This window comes from Quercus robur, chromosome 9 (assembly GCF_932294415.1).
Source record: "Quercus robur chromosome 9, dhQueRobu3.1, whole genome shotgun sequence".
Lineage (NCBI taxonomy): Eukaryota > Viridiplantae > Streptophyta > Magnoliopsida > Fagales > Fagaceae > Quercus > Quercus robur.
Window position 1 is genome coordinate 25,213,907 of NC_065542.1, and position 16,084 is coordinate 25,229,990.

The window sequence follows — 16,084 nt, forward strand, 5'->3', positions numbered from 1 at the left end:
AAAGGTGGAAGAGTGAGTTAAAAAAGATTAGTGTACAAGCAGAGACGTTCAAATTGATCTGTTATTTTAACCCAGGCTATCTTTTAGTAATACAAATACTCAGAAATGTTTACTGGTTTGTATTTGCCATTTTTAATCTCTTTGTTATTTGTATGTTCTATGAACTGCAGAGTGTTTTAAATTTGTTCACGCTTATCTTTGCGAAGTGCCTTGTCATTGTAAAAATTTTAAACGACCTTAGATATTCAAGTTGCTTTCACATGCCTCATCTCTTTTTTTCCTGACATTTGAAACTGAAGACACTGTTAAGAGTAAGAGCACAGAACAGAGCAATCAAAGCAGAGCAATCAAAGTTCCAGAGCAAAGAGCAGTAACGGCTAGTTTCTCATCCAATGGCTAAAACAGCATTTATTGTGTTGAAGCTAAACGGTGTCGTTCTATTTAAATATTGTTGAGTTTGTAATTAAGTGAAACACTGTCCTTTTTACTTACTTTTGTTAAACAGATTCTTAGCTTAATTAGAGCACTTGCAGCAGTGGAGCTAAATAGCTATATAGCTATTTTAGCTCCATCAAAACACCAAAAAGAACCATGCAGCAGTGGAGCCAAACTTATTTTTTTTATCTCCATTGCTACAGTGCACATCTATGGATAGATGTGCACTATAGCTAAAGAGATAAACAAAAATAATAACTTTTTACTCCCAACCGGATTAAAATAATAAAAAGTGTTCTCTCTCTCAGTCACTCCGTGCCTCTCTCTCTCTCTCTCCCAGTCACTAAAGCTCTCATCCTCTCTCAAAACTCTCTCAAGCAAACTCTCACAATCTCTCATCCTCTCTCAATCACTCTCCTCTCTCACCATCACTCTCTCAAGCTCCCTCATTCACTACCACCGGCCTGACCCAACCGTCCCAAGCCGCTCTCAAAACTCTCTCAAGCAAACTCTCTCACCGTCACTCTCTCAAGCTCCATCATTCACAGCCGCCGACCCGACCCAGCCGTCCCAAGCCACCGATCGCCTCAAACCCACGCCGCTGATTGCCTCAGACCCACTTCTCTTCCGCCGATCAAACCCACGCCAACACTGTCCTCCTCACCAAAGCCCAACTCTATGATTGGTGATTTTTTATTTTGTTTGTCATTGGTGATTTTGTTTGGTCTGGGTTGAGGAAAGAGATTGGAGATTTCGGTTGGTGGTTTTATTTTTTTTTTCCTGTTGTGGACTACTGGTGGTGGTGGTGGTGGTGGTGGTTGTGGGTGTGATTGTGATTGTGGCTGATGGTAGAGGTGGTTGTGGTTGGTGCTGTGGATGTTTTTTGGATAGTGGGATATATTATTTTATTGTAGGGGATATATTATTTTATTGTGATGTTTATATTATTTTATTGTGTTGAAAGCTAAAATAGATCCACTGCTGAAGCATGTGTTTAGGTAAAATAGATAAAATAACTTTTGGTGAAGCTAAATTGCTAAATTTTTAGCTCCACTGCTGTGGATGCTCTTAGGCAGTTGTTTTAGTTATTTTATTCCGGATTTTTCTCCAATCTTTCCGCATCAATCACAAGATTTAAGGCAGTTATAGTTAAGTAGTTAGTGATCATCTTAGACTGTATATATAGAGCATCAAGTGTAATGAAAAGTAAATGAGTATTCTTCCAGAATTTTCCATTCTCTCTTCGTCTCTCTCTTAGATCTTTCTCTGGCTTTCTCTTATTTCTCACTGAGTATTCTCTATGTAAACTCCATTGTTACAAGCTTAGCTCAAATCTTTTATGGTATCAGAGCAGTAATCGATCCCAGTTTATATAGATCCAACAATGGCAGAACCCACTTCAGCATCAACTTCTACAACTGTGCCTTTAACCTCCACAACCGTGCCTTCAACCTCCACAACCGTGCCTTCAACCTCTACATCCACTTCAATCAATCTCACTAATCAACCTCTGCTATTACTGTCAAATATGTCAAATATGATGACAATCAAACTTGATTCTTCCAATTACATTGTTTGGAAGCATCAGATTTCCATGGTATTAGAAACATACTCTATGTTTGAGCTTCTTGATGAAGTTCCACTCGTTCCTAAGAAATTTCTCAAGGATCTCTCTGGTACTGTTACTTTAGTGCTTAATCCAAATTATCTCATCTAGAAATCAAAGGAAAAGGCACTTCTCACCTATTAGCTCTACCCTCACTCCTTCAATTTTAGCTATAACTATTGGATGTTCATCTGCTCAAGAAGTTTGGAAGGTTCTTGAAAGCAAATTTTCTTCAATTTCAAGATCACTTGTGATGAATCTCAAGGGAGAGTTGCATAATGTGAAGAAAGGATCTGAATATGTGGATACATATCTGCAGAAAATTAAAGTGATAAGAGACAAGCTTATGGCAATAGGTGTTCTCTTGGATGATGAAGAGTTACTCCATGTAGCAATCAAAGGTCTTCCAAAAGAGTTTAGTGCATTCAAGCCTGCAATCAAAACCAGAAGCACAAATGTTGGTGTTATTTTGATGAAAACACCCTGTTAATTCAGGCCTTGGCCACAGGGATAGTAATTTACAAGGGCAAGAGTGAATGTGGTGTTTATCCCATTTATCCTCACAAGGCCACTAAGCTTCTTCTTCCTAATAAACTGTGCAATTCTGTCAAGCTTTCTTCCTCTAGATGGCATTTGTGGCACAGCAAGCTTGGCCATCCTAATTCTCAAGTTCTTTGGCTTTTGTTACAAAATAATGGTTTGTCTTCTAATAATAGTGCTAATTTTGTCAACTCATGTATTCACTATCTTCATGGCAAAATGCACAGACTTCCATTTCCTAGTTCTAGACTTGTAGCTAATTCTCTTTTTGAACTTGTACATACTGATTTGTGGGGTCCAACACCTCTTAATTCAATAAATGGCTAAATATTATGTCATTTTTGTTGATCATTTCACTTGTTAACATGGCTACACTTGCTCACTAACAAGTCAGAAGTGTATTCTAAGTTTGTCATGTTCCATGCTATGGTTAAAACACAATTTTCTTCAAACATTAAAACTCTTAGATCAGATGGAGGATGTGAGTATACTTCTAAATCCTTTGAGTTTTTTTTGTCTTCAAATGGAATTCATCACCAGATTTCTTGTCCTTATACACCCCAACAGAATGGTTTAGTAGAGAGATAGCATAGACACTTAATTAAGACAACTAATACCCTTCTTTCTCAAGCTTCTTTACCTTCCACATACTGGTCCTTTGCTGTTCAATCTGCTATGACTCTCATCAATCTCCTTCCCACTACTACTTTAGGTTTATTATCCCCTTGGTATAAACTTTATGGCCAACATCTTGATTTATCTTCACTCAAAATTTTTGGCTGTGCTTGTTACCCTTTCCTCAAACCATACAATAAACACAGCTAAATCACAGGACCACAAAGTGTATTTTCTTAGGCTATTCCACAGTCTCTAAAGGATACTTATGTCTTGATTTACTCACTAACAAATTGTATACCTGCAGGCATGTATTGTTCAATGAAACCAGGTTTCCATTTTCTTTTGCTACTTCTTCTGTTTCAGCTCCTAATCCACCTAATCCAAATGCTTGGCTGTCCAATCTGTTGTACTTACAATCTTCCAATCAGCCCTCTATCCTAGGTCCTTATTCTAGACATACACCTCCATCTAACTCTCAGTCTCCTTCTTTTCCTCTTCCCTAAACTGTCACTTCCACAATACCAACTCCATCTGCTCTTGTCACTAGTCCTACTCTATCTACACCTGTTGCTAATCCTACTCCATCTGCTCCTCTTAACAATTCAACCTCTATTTCCTACTCTACATCACCATCACTATTTGATCCTACTTCTACTCCTCCAAAACCATCACCACCTCTTCTACCTATTTCAGTTCGTTCATCTCAACCAAACACAACTTCATCTGTTCTTGCTCCTGTCAATACCCATCCTATGATCACCAGATCAAAGAATGGTATCTCAAAGCCTAAAATATGTTACAAGGCTGTGGATGATTACACTTATATTGAACCCCCATCATACAAGATTGCCTCTAAGTTTCCTCAATGGGTTAAGGCCATGGATGAGGAGTTTTAGGCTTTGCAAAGGCAGAAAACTTGGTCTCTTGTTCCTGCAGTACCTGGTATCAATTTGGTAGGGTGTAAATGGGTTTACAAGTTGAAATTACATAGTGATGGAACCATTGCTCATTATAAAGGAAGGTTAGTGGCCAAGGGATTTCATCAACAGGTTGGTATAGACTATACTAAGAGATTTAGTCCAGTTGTTAAACCAGCCACAATGAGGCTTGTTCTTTCTATAGCAGTGAGCTTTAATTGGTCTCTCAAGCAACTAGATGTCTTTAATGCCTTCCTCCATGGTTTTCTAAAGGAGGAGGTTTATATGCAGCAACCTGCAAGATATGTGGATCATCAATTTCCTAACCATGTATGTAGGTTACACAAATCCTTGTATGGCTTGAAACAAGCCCTAAGGGATTGGTTTGACAGGTTTACTTCTCAACTCCTGCATCTTGGTTTTGAAGCTTCCCTGGCTGATTCCTCACTATTTGTATTTCACTCTCATTAGACCATAATCTATCTTCTTCTATATGTTGATGACATCATCATCACTAGCAATTCCCCTTCTCAAGTTTCTCATCTTGTCACTGCTCTCAACAAAGCTTTTGAACTCAAGGATTTGGGAGCTTCCTCTTATTTTTTGGGCATTCAAATTTTTCCTACCAAATTTGGTCTCACTTTGTGCCAATCCAAATATGCATCTGATGTTCTTCATAGATTCAAGATGGAGAATTCTAAGCCCACTAAAACTCCATGCTGCCCCAACACTCGTCTTACTCCTTTGATGGGTCTGCTTTACCTGATCCTTTTAAATACAGGAGTATGGTGGGTGCCCTCCAGTATTTGACATTCACACGCCCAGATTTAGCATTTAGTGTACACCAGCTTTGCTAGTTTATGCAACATCCTACTACTTCTCATTTAGAGGTAGCTAAGCAAATTCTTCGCTATGCGAGAGGGACCTTGCACTTTGGCATTCATCTTGCTCCTGGCCCCCTTACTTTCTCTACCTTTTCTGACACAGATTGGGCTAGTGACCCAACAGATCGGAAATCTACTACTAGTAAGTTAGTCTTCCTTGGTTCAAGCCCAATTTCTTAGTCTTCAAAGAAGCAATCCACTATTTGACGCTCTTCCACAGAGGCTGAGTACTGTGCCTTGGCTTTCACAACAGCAGAGTTGGCTTGGCTTCACACTCTCTTTAAAGAGCTTAAATTGTTTCTTCCTCACATTCCAATTCTATGGTGCAACAACAACTCTGTTATTGCTTTGGCTTCCAATCTTGTCTTCCATTCCAGGACCAAACACATTAAAGTGGATTATCACTATGTGAGGGGTTATGTGCTTCGTCATTATTTGGGCATCAAACTCATCTCTGGCCTTGACAATTTCACTGATATTTTCACTAAGCCATTATCTAGTCCTCATTTCTTGCTTCTTCGTGGCAAACTCTTGGCTGATACCGCCACGTGTTTGAAGGGGGATGTTAAGAGTAAGAGCACAGAACAGAACAATCAAAGTAGAGCAATTAAAGTTCCAAAGCAAAGAGTAGTAACGGCTAGTTTCTCATCCAACAGCTAGAATAGCATTTATTGTGTTAAAGCTAAACGGTGTTGTTCTATTTAAATATTGTTGAGTTTGTAATTAAGTGAAACATTGTCATTTTTACTTAGTTTTGTTAAACAGATTCTTAGCTTAATTAGGCAGTTATTTCAGTTATTTTATTCTGGATTTTTCTCCAATCTTTACAGATCAATCCCGAGATTTAAGGGTAGTTAGTTAAGCAGTTAGTGAACATCTTAGACTGTATATATAAAGCATCAAGTGTGTAAGGTTGAATTTTATCAACCATCTTGTTGGCTTTATTCCGTGCCAAATTTGCTTGTATTTTAGCAATTAGTAATCCTGTATTTAGGTGGGAATCATGTAAGGGTAGTGTGTGAGAGAGTGTGAAGAAATGCTTTAGATTGTGCAAAGAAGCAGGGACTCGCGAGTGGATCTCATGGGTAGCTCGCGGCTTACAAGCCGTCAGAAGTTGCACACATGCCAAGCATGCAAAGAAGATGAACCGTCATGCCAACTGTAGCACTACAGGACAAAAAATCCAGTTTGGCCATTCAGTTACCTCGCGGCTGGAACTCGCGGCTCAGTCAAGTCACAAGGCTAAGCCGCCAGCCAGCTCTGTTTTGAAAAAATTGACTCTTCGCATTCCACTCTCACCCTAATATATATACCTCTTATACCTACGAAATGAGTAGAGCTTCCAGAGAGAATATTGAGAGAGAAACCCTAGAGAAAAACAAGATTGACTCATCCCCAATCTTCACATAGTGACTCTTCAAATTTCTCTACTTTTACCCTCTCCATTGTTACATCCTTGAGAGGTACATTACCAAAACCTTTTCTCACCATACCCACATCTGTGAGAAGGCCATTTGGTGTTTGGGAAGCAGTTAGGAAGAGACCAATTTCATATTGGTTGATGCTATGGGCTATAACGGAATCTAGTAAGCTAAAGAAGAAATAGGTTCAGCGCAACCTCGTTGGAGTAGTAGCTTGGAGGGCTTAGGTACACTGGGTAGATTAGGCTTGGAGGGTCTTCTTCTGTTCATATATCCCAACTACATTCTGTAGTGGATTATTTACCGCTTGGAGGGCGGCGAAGAGGTTTTACGTCGAGGGCTTCGGTTTCCTCTTTGATAACACATCGTTGTGTTGTCCTTGTGTTTGCATCTCTCTTCTCTTAATCTTTGCCATTTAATTTCTGTTGTGGATGTGATTTTATTTAGTTGAGATTGTTTATCAATTCTGTTATATGCTTATGTTCATATTCCACACATTAATTGTTTGATAATAAGCTTGAATTGATAATTTGGAAATTGGGGGTCTAAACGTTCATAGTGTTTTATACACTTATTGAACATTCAAAGTGTAATGAAAAGTAAGTGAGTATTCTTCCAGAATTTTCCATTCTTTCTTCGTCTCTCTTTCAGATCTTTCTCTCTAGCTTTCTCTTATTTCTCACTGAGTATTCTCTGTGTAAACTCCATTGTTATAGCCTTTACAAGCTTAGCTTAAATCTTTTAGACACGACCACATGCAACTGTTGAGGTGGAAATATCAGAAGATATGCAGCTGGTGCATTTTGACTTCAACAGGTAAACAAGCCTTTAAGCATGCTATATTTCTCAAATTTCAACTCCCATTAATCGACTGATCTTCTTCAAACATCTATACACCATTTTGTAAAGGGGATGTTGACTGCTGAGACAGTCCTCACTAGCATGGTATTGATATAGTCAGAAATACTATGTTATCCCCTGCTTTAGTGACTCTCAAAATTGCTACAAGAAAAGCAGAGGGAACCAACTGATGATGCTCAGATCGTCAGCCAAGGATGATCGTCCAGATTGATGTCGTCCTCAACCAATCCGATCTCCAAGAACGAGTGAAGGGAAGAATGGATTTAAGTCGCCGGCGTCACGTCCACAAGCTCGTGCAGGTAATCCTCCACGTCTTTGTCCTCTTCTTCGTCCTTAACTGCTCGACCGTTTTTATTGACTTTGGTGGGACCTTTTGTCGTCAGGTGTTGGGGGAGACCATGCATATTATCATCCTTGGCTGACGATCTGAGCATCATCACCAACCAAGCATCTTCTAGACTATAATTTTTTTCCAAGTATTTGATTTATTGTACTTAAGGGTCACTAACTATCATTTTATTTGGTCCCATTTGCAGCACCCCGTTTGAGCTCCATGATGACAAATATGTTCTGAAGGCAATGAAATTTTGTGAAAGACCACAGGTTGATGATATGGCACCCAATTTTACTGCAGATGGAAGTGAAGGTTCTAGCGTGTCAAATATGTATCAAACGCAGATACCTCTTCCTCCAATGTCAAACACAACAATTAGGCCTCCCACCTCACCGCCTCTTCCTGGAATACTAAAAGCACGTGTCAAGCATGAGCATTGATCAACAACAAGAAGTTTGAACATCTCTCCATGAACAATACTCTCAGCATGTCTGTATATTTTTGTAAAGTAATTTGCTAGGAGTTGGTTAGGCCCCTAATGATCATCCTTACCTCATTAGATTGCCGTCTTTAGAAACTTCTTGGGTTGTGCTTCTGGCAAGTTGCATGTCCATTATTCACCATTGTAATCACTTGTCATATTCTTTTGCTGCTTTTTGGCCTCCAAATGTAGTAGAAATGACTCTAGAGGATTGTCCAGCTCCATAGGAAATTATAAAATCAGTTCTACAATTGGACTTGTATTGTATATTGCATTTTCTGTCTCCACTTGTTCAATTATGTTATTGCCAATTTGCCCCACTATCATGAGAAAGTTTCTAGGGATACAACTTGTTCCGTAATTTACTAAAGTGGTAGGTTGTAAATGATGTAAAATTAAAAGTGATGTTAGTGATGGGTTCTTATGAAAATGATTATTTACCATCCACAACTTGTTATCGCAACAAGGCATGATAAAAGTTGTGGAACAATTTGCGTTCAAAACAAAGATGTACAATCATAAATCACAATTTCACCAAGGAAGCTAAAAAGAGAATTTAAAAAAGGAGGCTAAAAAGAGAAGACAAGTAATAGAAACAGATCATTTCAACTCTTGCTTTAAAACCCTAGAAGTTATACTTCTTGCAATGGCAATGGAAAAGTGTAACCCTACAATTTGAAAAGGTACCTATTCCTTACATTGATGTAAGTGTTTCTTGTTTTAAAACCTTAGAAGTTCCACATCTCTCTCTCTCTCTCTCTCTCTCTCTCTCTCTCTCTCTCTCTCTCTCTCTCTCTCTCTCTCTCTCTCTCTCTCTCTCTCTCTCTCTCTCTCTCTCTCTCTCTCTCTCTGTGTGCAACCAAACAAAACAAAGCCCCAAAAGTAAAGGTAGCTACTAATGATGTTTAGGGTTTAATAAAATGCAGTTTCTAACAGAGAATACTGGTTTTACTGTGGTGGGAGTGTTTGGTCCACCTGGGGTTGGCAAGTCCACCATTATGAACGAGCTTTATGGTTTTGATGCTACCTCACCTGGTTAGTATATACTAATGCTTCCAATTCTTTCGTTTTTTTTTTTTTTTTTTTAGTTGAAATTTGTGGTGGTTGGGATAAGAATAAGATAGTTTTTTTTTTTTTTTTACTTGCAATGCAAGGAATGCTACCGCCATTCGTGATAGAGACAGAAGAAAGTAGAGCAACGGCAAGACATTGTAGTATGGGCATTCAACCTAGGATTTCTTCCGAACGCATTATACTTCCCGATACCCAGGTAAAGGTTTTATTATTTATGATTTTGTTGCTCTTTTGTTTGAAGTACATATTCTTTGTTTCAATTAAAAATTTCAAATGCAAAAAACCACTAATAAAAAATAGTAAAGAAAAATTGAAAATGTAGAAGCTGTAGACACATAGACACAAACATAATATAATTTCCACTTCAGTCAAAGTGCTCCATCATTTTCTTGAATGCAATGTGAAAGTATTCTATTTTTCTTACTAGCTCTTCCCTAATTTTCTCAGTACCCAAACAGGAAAGAACAAAAATAAAATAAAATAAAAAAGAAAGAAAAGAAAAGAGAGAGGGTGATAATTCACAAAGAGCCCATCTGGGTTGCCCCGCCCAAGAAAATGGACCCTTTTAACTATACCTGAAAGGCTGAAACTTCCACACTCTTAATATAAGAAGGAAAAAAAAAAAAAAATTGTCACAGCCTCTTCTTATATGTCCAGAGAGAGAGAGAGAGAGAGACTAACGTGTTCTTTTGTAAGTTTTCTTTGTCTACTCCAATATTAATGGTCAAAATGTTAATTAATTTCGTCAAGAATATGTCTGTATCATGTATTCCTCTGTGCTATTGAATTTCACACATTAAGTCACGAGTTGAGAATCATAGAGATCTTCTAGAGTTGAAGCAAGTTTGGGAAGCAAAAACTTGGGAGCTGGGAAGAATGAAAGAAATCTTTATGTTACTAATTACTTGTCAAGGAAGAAAGGATGCTTTATGTGGCTAAATGACTAATGGGACAGTAAGGCACTTTGTGTGTACATGTTTCACTTCATAATTTTTCATGTGCCTTTCTATTGACCATGGTGACTGTGTTATATATTCAACATCTGTCATGCCATACAAATAAACTTTAATCATGAATTTAATATTCCCATGTGGTTTGCCTTTAATAAACACTATAGAAAGACATTTGTAAGTAAATATTTGTCATGGTTCTCATGGACAAGTATAAGAAACTGGTGAATGCTTACTTGAGGGTAAATTATTTATATCTGAATCCTTCGTGGAGGGAGGGGAGTTGGGTTGGCAAGAGTTCTGGTTAGTGTTTTCTTCTTGACAAGTTAGCTTTTACAGCTTGCTTTCTTTTATGTGTTTGAAGAGGCATGGGTATCATCATATATATCTTTCATTTTTTCACTCTCTCAGTGGAAAACAAGTCAACGCTCATAGTATCAGTAGCATGTCTGATACATTACATGAGGATTTGAAAGTTACTCCCCTTTTTCTGTGTTTGTGGTTTCAATGTTTTCAGGCATTCTCTATATCTTGAGGTATCTTTATTCATTTATAATATATTCTTCTTGAATTGCAGCCCGTATTTAGTCCTTCTGTTTTATCTGAGATTATGAGACCTGATGGCTCATCCACAATTTCAGTTCTAAGTGGTGAGTCTCTATCTGCTGAATCGGCTCATGAGCTTATGAGTATTCAGGTAAACTTTAAGACTAAGTGTGTTTATTAATTTATTTGTTTTCTTAAGATAAAAGACAGTCTTCTAAATACATTTCATGTTTCCTGATTTTCGCTTTTATCATTGATTTATCAATTATCTTTAGTGTTGTGCAATTGAGCACATATTTACAACTGTTGAAGTTTGAAGGTCTTATATATGAACTTGTCTTTTTCTGCCATGCTGCAAGGAATCCTTCTAGCTAGGTGTTCTCCTGGCATCTATTTGTAACATATTGCTTGTGGTATCAGATGGAGTTCATGATAACAACATGTGGCGTTTGATGTTGACTGTAAGATTCTCTTCTTGATTACTGCTTGTCATATGTTTTATATGAGTAACTTAGCCAATAAAGTCTTGCTCAAATTGCTTTTTCTCCTCCTACACTAACGGATTCATCATTCAAGACCCGCTTATTGTGTGTACAACTTACCAATGAAAAACTTAAGAATAACTTACGTACAAGCACATCGTATCTCCTTTTCTTTTCTTTTTTTCTTTTTTTTCCTTTTCTTTTTTTTTTTAATTTTATTTATTTATTTTATGCTTAAGATTTCTATTGAAAATAATGTTTAAAAATTCTTTTCCTCCTACACTAATGGATTCATTGTTCAAGACCCGCGTATTGTGTGTGCAACTTACCAATAAAAAAACCTAAGAGTAACTTATGTACAAGCACATTGTATCTCTTTTTTTTTTCTTTTTTTTTCTTTTTATTTATTTGTTACATGCTTAAGATTTCTATTGAAATTAATGTTTCAAAATTCTTTTCCTCACATGTTTGAATGTGCTTCTTGCGTTCAATTGTGGTTCTCGGGCTTATATGATGATAGATTTTAGGGTAGTTGTAACTATCTACCCAAAATTATGAGGTCGTGTTTCATAACTTTCCCTTACATGTTTGAATGTGGTTCTGGCATTCAGATGTGGCTTTCAAGCTTATCTGATATTAGATTGTAGGGCAGTTGTAAAGCAGCTAAATTTTAAACATTTACTTATATTATACCGATTTAAAATATATATAAAATAAATAAATAAATAAAAATTGTAGGGTAGTTGTGCATTCAATCTATGATGTCCACCTTAAACTACAAATTTCTACAATACACTCCAATTTGAGATTAATGTTAAAAATAACAAATTAGTAAGCTGATTGGAATGGATATTGTAAATTAATGGGAACTAATCCATTAATTTGACATAATAGTGAACCCTATCACCTGACTAACCCACTAATTCAATAATTGTGACATATTAGCGAACCCAATCAACCCTCCAGCCTAATAATTTAATAATGTTGACAATAATTTTGGATGGTGGTTTGGACATTGAAAATCAGAGTGTTGATTCTTTTTTTCCCCTTTAATATTTTTCCGCAGCTTCTGCTAAACCTTTCTGTATTTGCAATTGTTGATATAGCTCCTATTGTCTGACAGTAGCGACCATGAATTGCCTTTAACGGGCAACACATGCAGTGCTTTGGTGCACAAAAATTTGGTGGTCAAAGTGGTCTTTCTCAATTAGAACTCCATTTCCTAGTGTTTCTCGCATTTCAGATTGTCACAGCTGATGTAATCTGCACATTTCATTTTATAATTTTAATTTTTAACATGCCTATTCTCCATTGAAAGTTTAAACATATTGGTTTTATGGACCTTATGGTTTTGTAACAACTAACAAGACTGATCATTACATGGAAAATTAAAGTTAAACTGAAGTTATAACTATTGCATATCACCAGACTCTCTCTCTCTCTCTCTCTCTCTCTTCCCAATATTAAGTATTTAAGGTTCCTGTTAAGTAGTTTGGTTAAAATCACGTCTTCTTTGTATTTGTAAATGAGAACTTCTCTGTAGATTTTGGATTTGCATTAACTTCTTTTAATTTTTATGGGGGAATGTTGTTTTCTTTGCCATACTTTTTACATGTGATCTCTTGCATGATATCTCCGTTCAGGTGGACTTGTTGAAACATGGCATACCTGACCCATCTTCACTAATCCCTGCTCATTCCCTGAGCTCAAATTTGGGGCCTGAAAAGGAAAACAAAGATAAAGTTCATGAAAGTGAAGAGTATATGGTTACTCCAGTTTTTGTCCATACCAAGTGAGTAATATTTTCGCACGTGTTTTTCACCATCATAAGTGGAGATATAATTACGGTTTGTTTAACAAAAGGTTAGAAGTTAGAAGAAATTATTAAAACATGACAAGGGCAAAAGGATTGAATATGCCATGATCCACCTTTTGTGATATAACTTATGTTCTATTCATGTCCAGATTCATTTGTTTCTATGTGATGTCATCTGTGTTTCATTTCTGTATTCATCTGAAAATTACAAATTGCAATATGTATAGTTCGTTCTTTTCTTTGATTTCTTAGATATCATTTCAAGAAGTTGCGCAACCTTGTTGTTCAATATGTTGTTCTGTACAAAAGGTTAGAGCAACAAAAGCAACTAATCTCGTTGTTGTTCTTTTACTGTTTGCAGACTACATGACCAAGATCTCACTCCACATAATATTGTCCAACAGAGGAAGGCCATTTTACAATATTTTGGCATGTCTTCCTTCATGAGAGACAAATCTGGAAATATGACCAAAGATCAACCATTTTCTTCTGTAGCCTCTGTTGCTCAGAGTATTGATCCTGATTCTGCATGGCCAAATTTGTTTGTAATCCCTCTGAAGAAAAAGGATGACTCTCCGAGAGGTCAATATGAAAGTTAGAACACTACACTATGGAAAATGCGGGATCAGGTCTCTCTCTCGTGCACACACCCACACACGTACACATTAAAATCTTGATATAATCCAGTATACATCAAGTCTTGAAAATCTAGGATATGATACGGGGTTATATATTAATGAACTAATATATATACTTAAAAGTAATTTCTCTTACCGGTTCTATTCATGAAGTGTCCTTTATTTGCAAGGACTGTTTCTGAACGTGATTGGTTGAAGAATGATGCCAAGATTTGGGAACTTGTGAAGAGCTCCCCGATAATTGCAGAGTACAGCAAAACACTTCAAAGTTCTGGCATGTTTAGGAGGTAGTGTAACGCCCCAAAATCATAGGCAATAAAAGTCTATTTAATCTGAATAATCCATAAAAAAATATTAAATAAAAGGAACTAGCCACCTTGAATCTGATTACAAAAGTCAGAGCTTTAATTCACCAAATACAAAACATCCACAAAATAATTCTCCAATACAAAGTTTAATGCCATAAAATAATAATAAAATCCTCAGTTCCACAAAAACAGTTTGTAACTTCTGTCTTCCAAGAATCTCTACTCCAGTAATCCACCTAATGTATCTGTAATGGGAAATAAAGGGGGGTGAGATAACTCAATAAGTGGAATTCACTAACATTGGGGTGTGGGAACAAACCTTTCAAATAAATAATTCTTTCAACAGATTCACAACTTATAACTCACCAATATTTTGTCATCAACTATTTCATGTAAAAGAAAATAATATCATTATATTGTGAGCCATCATAATATATATATTGATACCATCACATAAACAATTCCTTAGGCTTTTCTCGTGGTCAACGTTTACGCCCCGTTGACAGGGTTGTGTTGTCCCTTTTTTGGGACTGGAACCTCCTTTCATCCCATTTCTCAAGGATGGTTCCTTTGGAACCTAAAGGTACACTCCCTTGCTAAGGAGCTTCCTTTTGGGTCCTCAATAGTATGCTCCCTTGCTAAGGAGCTATCAAATGTGCACTGTCCCCTTTTGGGACCGTCCCTTGCTAAGGACTAGCTGCAGCATGATTGTCCCTTGCTAAGAACTAAATATCATACTGAGCTTCTAATCACGACTTGCCATAGGTTTTCAAAACATATCCAATATGCTCACAAAATAATCCATTCATACTTCTCAAAATATAAAGACATATTCACACATACAAGTTTAAATAAAATTAGGTTGTCCCACAAGTTTTTCATAAAACGAATAGCCAATGTGCACATCAAACATTTGTAAAATATTCATTTATATATAGAATATTAACACCTTCTTTCATATAAAATAGTTTAATAATTAACACTGTTTTGGGGAAAACCCCTAAAATTAGTAAACACCACTTACCTCTTAGTTGCAAAAATAAAGGAAATCAACCTCCCTTGAATCACAACAATTCAGTAGAATTAGAACCTAGCAATACCAAAAATAGGTTCATCAATACACAAATTCCCACTTAAAAATCTATTTTCACACTTAAAATGGTTTTATCCTAGACAACATTGATTTATCCAAAATCCTCTATTTATTCACCTATCTATCCAATTTACTTTCAGCTTTGATCAGATTTTTGGACTTATAAATATTGCTGCCTAATTAGAATATTCATGAAACTTCAATCAATCTCAGAGCCAATAGAGGTATGACTATACATACTATTCCTACATAATCAAATTTCAAAGCCTGGACCATACGGCTATATAAACAATTCTTATTATAATATTATAATCATCACTCCAAAGACGCAAAATCTAATACACGGTTGAACTAGTGTGAAAGCAAAATAACCAGTCAACAATTGTGGCTTAGTGTGAATGCATAATAACCGGTCAATGGCTTAGTGTGAATGCTTAGTGTGAATGCAATAACAACCGGTCAACAATGGTGGCTTAGTGTGAATGCAATAACATAAGCATTCTTTTCACTTTAACATGGTGACCAAGTCCAAACATATTACTCTATTTGGCTCAATCTCACGTCTGTGTTCCTTCCTGACATATTAACCAAATCTTTATCCAATATAATACAATTATAGGAACCCTTTTTCTATTAGAATAATGATAGTTTAGGTTCATATCAATTGCAAGCTATTTGACTAATCAAACTTCCTAAATCTTGAGCATGAGAAAAATCATACTTGAAGACTCCCACCAACGCCACAGTGGAGAAAGGCAGAATTCAATTGTCGGCTGAAGCAAAAAGAAATCCCATCAAAAAAACACGTGTGACCTAAGAGGAAAAGGCTAGGGTTTTCAAGGCCCATTTATGTACTTATGTCACCTCACTTGGGCTTCATATTCCATAGAATTTATCTTCTTTTTAATACCTTAGGCCCAAATTTATTTAATCCATTTTAATTATAGGTCTCCATTAAAAATTTACGTATAATAATTTAATTGGTATCAAATTATGGGGTGTTACAGGTAGCCTGCCCAAGAACGAAAATGGCAAAACTCCTCAAGGTACCCATGTTTCGGAGGTAACCAGCCCATGTGT

At 36.6% G+C, this 16,084-nt stretch overlaps 1 protein-coding gene and 1 pseudogene across 1 annotated transcript; both read left to right on the plus strand.

Moving 5' to 3' along the window:
* Window positions 1-7,167: 7,167 nt before the first annotated feature.
* On the plus strand, window positions 7,168-8,380 carry LOC126699298 (transcription factor-like protein DPB). The gene is made up of 2 exons (XM_050397025.1): window positions 7,168-7,237; window positions 7,819-8,380. Exons 1-2 carry the CDS (start codon window positions 7,209-7,211, stop codon window positions 8,054-8,056), a joined length of 267 nt encoding a protein of 88 aa, XP_050252982.1. The 5' UTR covers window positions 7,168-7,208; the 3' UTR covers window positions 8,057-8,380.
* A 637-nt stretch (window positions 8,381-9,017) lies between these two features.
* On the plus strand, window positions 9,018-13,894 carry LOC126700878 (uncharacterized; annotated as a pseudogene).
* The last annotated feature ends 2,190 nt before the right edge of the window (window positions 13,895-16,084 follow it).